This window comes from Numida meleagris, chromosome 4 (assembly GCF_002078875.1).
Source record: "Numida meleagris isolate 19003 breed g44 Domestic line chromosome 4, NumMel1.0, whole genome shotgun sequence".
In the NCBI taxonomy this organism is placed as follows: Eukaryota; Metazoa; Chordata; class Aves; order Galliformes; family Numididae; genus Numida; species Numida meleagris.
In genome coordinates, this window is record NC_034412.1 from 95,498,456 (window position 1) to 95,505,946 (window position 7,491).

The window sequence follows — 7,491 nt, forward strand, 5'->3', positions numbered from 1 at the left end:
GCATCTTTTGAACATGTGGAACCACAGACTCATACAATATTGTGAGTTGAAAGGGACCCACAAGGATCACCAAGTCCTGTTCCTAGCTCCACACCAACTGAATACCTTGCTGTGTCCAGTCTCTTGGGACATTCCTAGTGGGCTTGATACAGTTGTCCTGCTCGGTAGGAAACCTGCTGTGAGTAACCAGCCTAAACTGGCAACCCTGTTGGGCATCTCCAGAAAAAAAAATAACAAGTGGAAAGAGAAGCAGAAGAGAAATGTCGATTAAAAAGAGGGCAAGTGAGAGCACAAACAATTCTCACGGATTAAATCTTGATTTGAAAGGCAAGTAATGTCAGCAGTCAGCCAAGCTGCGCATGGAGGCACACTGCATGACTTTGCAGTAGATGGGACAGATGGGCAGAAGAGGCATTGAGAGACCTGCTGGAGTCCAGAGCTCCACCACAAGACCCTGTTCTTGATTTTGCATCAACACTTAATGTGGAGGCACCTATAGTGGAGGGTGGGCTGTAAAACTCCTTCTTGAACCTCTACCAGTACAACTTTCTGTTCAAACACCTGACCCCCATGGAGCAGAAGTCATATACATCATCTTTCTGTTGATGCAAGTTTGATGGGCAACAGAGTTGGTCAAGTGCAAAGACAAATGCAGAAAGACAAGCCCCACCAGTACATAAACACAAAAAGATGCCTTAAAGCCCAAATACCCGAAGAAATTACACCAAAATAAAGAAACCAGTCTTGTATATATATTTTTTAAAAAAGATACATCACTTTTAGTATATTTTTTTCAAGCTTGCTGGACATCATACTGAAGCACTGTAAAGCTGTCAGAGAAATTATATTTTTTTTTCTGTTGTCAACCAAAGCGTGCTTTTATGGAGTCAGCCACAAATTATGAACACACATCACTTGTCTGAGAATGAATTACAGTACACCCTAATAAACATATTCATCTTTGCTCACTGGTTATCCCTCTGATGAGGACGGCATCGGATTTTCCTATCCAACCATAAAGGAAACTGCATGTTCATTCGTGTTTCATCCTGCAAGTGTGCCTCTTTCATGTGCTGCAGTGCTACAGTGTGAGGGGAAAGAGGGTCATTGGTGTTTCTGCTCTGACGTGCAAACCTGGACATGAGCTCAGTGTGAAGACTGCATTTACATCGGTGGAAAAAGTTCGTATAAGCTGGGATGGCATGAGTGCTTGGATCTACAATGGATCCTATAGCTGCTGTTGTATCTGGTAGAGACGTGCAGTCAGCATCATCTTTACATGGTGTATTGTGTGCTTTCCACCGACCTTAGAGCCCTTTTAGAAGGTGGAGAGCCACAGTCCTTATCAAGTCTTTTTGTTTGGCTGGGGGGTTGCTTTTTCTTACCTCTCTCTCTCTCTCTTTTTTTTTTTAACAGATGGGGAAACTGAGGCACAGAAAGGTGGTGTGAATTTGCCCACAGCTGGTGGTCGACCTTGGAACCCCCGGTCTCTCTCTCAGCTGCTCAATTCCCACCTGGGACATGGTGGAAAGGCTACTTGCTTGATTCTCTTGAGGAGAACTGCATCTCCTCCTGGAGAGAGGGGAAAAGTGTCGCTCTCAGTGGCAATGTCTGGCAGAGGGCCACAGCACCCATGGTTTCTGCCAGCCCCTAGAGACAGGAGAAGCAAGGAACCTGAAATGGAAGGGCAGGAGTTCGTTGGTCAGGCACTGAGTTGGAGGACACGGCTCTACAGGATGCACTCGTGTCTCTCTGTGGCTTTCAGGGCCTCGTGCATGCTGGCGGCGGAGAGTCTCCTGTTGATGTTCCTGTACCTGCACCTCAGGAGGTTCCAGAAAGTAGTCCTCAAGTCTCGGTTAAAGAAAGCATAAATTAAGGGGTTGATGAGGGAGTTGGTGTATCCCAACCAGAGCAGAGTCCTCTCCAGCCGCAGGGGCAGGCAGCTGCAGTGTATACCGCAGATAAAAGGCCGAGCTGTTGACATAAGGAAGAACGGAAGCCAACAAAATGTAAAAGCCCCCAAGATTATACCAAGGGTCCTGGCTGCTTTTTGTTCCCGTTTGAAGATGGAAATATTCTTCCGGTCTTGCCGGAGCAGTTTGGAGAGCGTGGCACATTCCTCCACCGCCTTGGTGCGCTTGGAGCTGGGGTGACCACGGCTGGAGGCCTCCAGGCAGTAGACACCCTCCTCTTCGTAGTGCTTGGGGAAGTTCATGAAGCGGTGCTTCTCAGCGCTCACCTTGGCAGCTTTGTAGATCTGGCTGTACATGACGAGCATGACCGCCATGGGGATGTAGAAGGCAACCCCTGTGGAGTAGACCGTGTACCCAAAGTCTTGGCTGATCAGACAGACTCTTTCCACGGTGACGTTCTTAGCCCAGCCAAATAGAGGAGGAAGTGTGATGGAGGCGGACAGGAGCCAAACGATGAAGACCATCTTGGCCATCAGCTTCCCGTTTTGTCTCACGGGATACGTCAGTGGCCGAGTGATCCCCAGATACCTGGAAGAAGAAGAGTTGCAAAGCTCAGCAGGGTTTCAAGCCATGAGAACTTCTCATAGAATCACAGAGTCATTAAGTTTGAAAAAGATCTCTAAGATCATCTAGTCCAGCTGCTCACCTGCCACCATTATTGCCCACTAAGCCATATCCCTATGTACCATAACTATACGTTTTGGTTGGTGTTGGGTGATTTTCATTCCTAAGTAGCTTTTAATGCTCTGTCACAGGAGAATTTCAGCCTGGAGAGAGAGTAAGATATGAACTTCCCAAATGAAAACGTTCCCAGGGAGCGGCAGTATCTTCTGTGAAACTTATTTCACACCCCTTCAGCTCTCTTGCCTAAAAACCCCTTTTCAGCTATTCCTTGCTGCTTTCTTGCAGCCTCCCCATGCATGACACAAGAAGCCGTTGAATTTATGAGCACAATCTGGGATCCACGTGGTTTCCTCGGGGATAAAAATAAAGCTTAGTTTTCTACCAGAGGTAGTACAGAGAATATGCAACAAATTCCAGCAGTAAGATGTAGAATCATAGAATAGCTTGAGTTGGAAGGGACTCTTAAAGGCCATCAGTCTCAGTCCCTGCAGTGAACAGGGACACCCACAGCTCCATCAGGTGCTCAGAGCCCTGTCCTGCCTGACCTTGAATGTCTCCAAGGAGAGGGGTGGTCCAATGAATTGAGGTCCTAATGGGAGACACCAAAAGCACGTGGTGACCCGTGGATACACACATCTTAGTGGCTGGAGTTATGAGTTATCGTATCAACCACCAGCTCCTGGATCGACAACAACATGTGATATTGAAACATTCCCAGTGTTGAGGGGGTTTGTATGACTAAGAAATTGTGTCAACTGTTAGTCAGGAAATCGCAGTCGTACAAATCAGTAGGGAGTTAGCCACTGTCAGCTAGCGTTCTCACTGAAAATCTTTGGCTTCCTATTCAGCCCCAACAAGTGCAGCAAAACCCTCCAGCTGTCGTATGGATTTCTTTCAGGTTACAGTCTCCTTTGTTCAAGTCCTGCCCTGGAGCTTGTAAGCATTTTTAGGCAGGCTCAAGTCACCTCTTAATTGTCTTGGATAAACTGGGTCAGGCTGGAAAGGAGGTGAGAATGGAAGCTGTATGGGCAGCTTTTTCCTGAAAGCTTTTCCAGGGAAGAATGGACTTTTTTTTTTTTTGGTCAAAAAGGAGAATTTCTGCGGAGAATTGTACCCTTGATGTACCATTATTTCTTTCTGACACTCAAACTGCCTCACTGTAGGTGTTAGCAGGTTGTTCTTCCCCGATTCTCTTCCCTTCTCCAAATCCTCCCCCGAGAGTGGAAAAAGACAGAAATAAAAAATAATCCAATTCTCCCTTCCCTCACCAGAGCCAAATAAATTCAAAGCCCAAAGTATTCTCCTCTGAATTCCAAATAAAATGAGTTTTACATCATTCACTAGATTGTTCTTTTCCTATTTTCCTCTGTATTTTCCTCAGCTGGCCTTAGTTGCAAAAAATAAGCCAAACCTTACACAACCACCTACGCTGCTGAATGCCTAGCACTTGCACAGGCTGAAGGATGATGCTCATAGGCACAAACTCAATGCAGCCTCTCAGGAAAGTACTTCTAACCCCATCATCCTATGAGAACCTGTCCGCTCATTGCAGAGGAGTTGGACTAAATGATCTCTAAGGTCCCTTCCAACTCAAATGATTCTATGTTTCTATGTATTGAGGAGAATGAGATCTGATGGGAAAAGGATGGGCAACAGGACTGGTTTTGGAGGTGTTCAAGAACCGTGGAGATGTGGCACTGAGGGACATGGTTATAGGTATGGTGGGTGTGGGTTGGGGTTGGACTTGGGGATCTGAGAGGTCTTTTCCAGCCTTAATGGCTCTATGATGCTAACAAACATCCCTCCTGCTGTAGGAGCCAGCTGCAAACTGGATATCCCTGGAGCTAGGGGAAAACCATGCCCCGCTGCTGCATCCCCAAATCCAGTGCCAACAAATCACTCCTCTGCATATCCTGGCCAAGAACTTTGAGCTCTAATATATGCTGTGCTGCGTGATATCCTTTGTTATGCTATTACAAATTTTCTTTAGAAGCTGACCCGCTCGGGATTTGCTGGAACTTCAAGGAATTTACAGGCTAGGCAAGCAAAACGCACAGTGACAAGATTTGAAAGGCAGGCAAAGCCGACGCGTCTCAACTGCGGGTGCCTTGTGCCATCTCTTATGCGGAGGAAACGGGGCCGTTCTGAGGTCTTTGCTGATGGCTGCGATGAGAGCAGGGAGACCTCGAAATAGGGCAGCATCTGCCGCAGAGCAGAGCAGAGACAGGCACTGAAATTCAAATCAAATTCCCTTGCTTTGATTCATTTTCACGTGTGCGTCTGTGTTGTTGTTAATCACGTTTAGTGGGAATGAAGAATAAAGGGCAGTTCCCGGAACAGGGATTTCCTTGTGATTTGTGTGACTTTGCTGTTCCATTAGCTGCTCCAGCCCCCTGGACTTGGACACTTTGGTGCATTCATTTCATGCTCAGTGGCAGCCACTGGATCCTTACATCAGAGATTAAGTAATAAAGAGAAGGGAAAGCTCCCCAAGGTGCCCCCTATCTCCATGCTGCAGCTGCTGGATGGGGAGAAGACAAAATTGCATTCACTTGGGTCATTCGGTAGGAGAAGAAGGAATTGTTTCAAGTTGTGCAAGGGGAGGTTCAGGTTGGGTATTATGAAACGTTTATCTTTTGGAAGAGTGGCCGGCCATGGGAACAGGCTGCCCAGGGGGGCAGTGGATTCACCATCCCTGGGGGTGTTCAGGAACCATGGAGATGTGGCACTGAGGGACACGGTCAGTGGGCATGGTGGAGATGGGTTGGGGTTGGACTTGGTCTTGGAGGTCTTCTCCCACTTTAATGATTCTATGATTTTAACTGAGCCCAAATGAGTCCAGAGTGGGGGTTTCCTGCACCCCGCTGTTTTACCACATCCCATGCCTTCTTTTTGGCCAAATTCAAGACTCCAGGATGACGCTTTGCCTGCCCCATCCTGCTAAGGGAGAAGGGACCTCCAGGTGTAGGACAGTGGGCAGCTGGAGGTTGTGGCTTCACGTGTCCATCCCCAGAGCATCCATGGGAGCTACCCATCTTGCTGGAGATGCACCACAGGGACCTCTCTGGCCAGGGATGTGTTCGGATGAAGCACAAGGGAAAAGCAATCCAGCAAAATGCTGTGCAAGTTTCACCCCACCAACACGTTCCCATAGAATCATTAAGGTTGGGAAAGACCACTGAGATCGTTAAGTCCAACCATCAACCATCACCCAGGCTCATATTAAACTTTCAAGAAGCATCCCTTCCACTGAGGACAATACCAATTTGGAGCACATCATCTGGTTTGGGGGAGAAAACACCAGGAAGAGGGGAGAGCCCCACAGGACTGCCTGGAAATGGCTGGGTATTTCATCCTCTGTTCCTCCACGAGGAAAATTTAAAGCATTTTGAGGGGCTTAATTTATCCACAGCTTGGATTTTTTTTTACACAGATCTTCATCAAAAGCTGAACATCCAAAAGACTTTTTGTTTAATTTTTTTTTTTTTTTTTTGTAATAATGAATCTATAGCTTTGGCAGGCATTTATATAAGAGAAATGTAGGGGAAAGATGGATGTTTCCAGCGTTTTTCATTTTTGATTTAAAGGAAAATCAATCAAACGTCGCTTCAGACAAGATTCGTTCTACCAGCCTCAATCAAGAGGCTTTTAGAAAGCGCTCTGCATTAATAATCAATAATAGCAGCCTACATTTTAATAGTAGCCATCATCTTGGGCAAACCTAGCATCTTTTATATCTAAGCTAAGCAAAATGTGAGGACACTTCAGCCATCAATAAAAAGGCAGAACCAGGCAGCTGCCCAGCAGTGCTGACCAATTCAGCATAGAGGAAGAATTTATGTGCCCTAGGACATGCCAAGGGAAGGAAGCACAGGTGCTGTCCTTTTTTCTTGCAGGGAAGGAGAAGCAGCTTTGGTAAAAATTACAGTTAACCCCTCACTGGACAATGCTTTCATCTCTTTTAGAGCGAGGGTTTCAGTCTCTCTGCAAGCTCAGCAATCCTTCTGCTTCAGCCCTGCTTTGCGTTAGTATAGAATATCAGTATGGAGGATGAAACGTGATCTTTGGAGCTGTTTCCCTCAGGGGTTAAGCCCCAAATCCCACCCATCCCAAGGTTCTGCATCCATGCTCTCCCTCCATCCACCTCCATCAGGTGCCTGATGGGAATGGAGCAAATAGAGCAGACGATGACTTGATGAGGAGCAACAATGACTTAAAGGATGCTTGGGGCAATCCAAGCCCTCTCCTAGGGATGCCTACGGCTGAAAGCAGTGGGATGATGCCTCAGTCTGTCCTCAGGGCATCAGAGGATGTCCCAAATATTACCCTTCCTCAGGCAGGGGATGGACTGAGCCCAAGGTTGGCATGGCTGAGGGGTTCACCCACCCATCCCTCTGCCAAATGACAGCCTTCGCTCTTTCTCTCTTCCCCACCTCAAAGCACACCTTGAACAATTTCCCCCTTTGCAGCTCATCTCCCCCCTTGGGTATTTGAGCAAATGGTTGTGTATAAGGTTGGATATTATAAAAATTTACCCTCAGAACGGGTGGTCAGGCACTGGCACAGGCTGCCCGAGGAGTGAGGTGCTTGGAAACTACATGAGGTGGGTGCAGGTGCAGGTGTGCTGGCCCCACTCCTGGGCTCCTTGAGCCCCAGATACTCATGTCCAGTCCCATCTGAGTGGTGAAGGACAGATCAGTGTTATCCCAGGACATCTGCCTGCACTGTACCTGTGCACACTGGCAGAGGCATCAGGCTGGAGAGAAGTGGTTAACATGTGGGATGAGATGCAGTGATTTTCATATAGGGTCTATTCTGTTTGCTTGCGTGTTTGGGAGAGTGCTTCTGTGTAGGAAGGAAAGGGGAAAAGGAAGGGGAAAAGGAAGGGGGAAAG

At 47.3% G+C, this 7,491-nt stretch overlaps 1 protein-coding gene across 1 annotated transcript in view; it reads right to left on the bottom strand.

Annotated features, from left to right (window-relative positions):
• Window positions 1,459-7,491, bottom strand: part of LOC110398647 (5-hydroxytryptamine receptor 7-like) — an 8,091-nt gene continuing 2,058 nt past the window's right edge. The window contains exon 2 of the mRNA XM_021396505.1: window positions 1,459-2,501. Coding sequence (XP_021252180.1) covers window positions 1,730-2,501 — 772 coding nt within the window. The 3' untranslated portion in view covers window positions 1,459-1,729. The remainder of the gene's footprint in view (window positions 2,502-7,491) is intronic.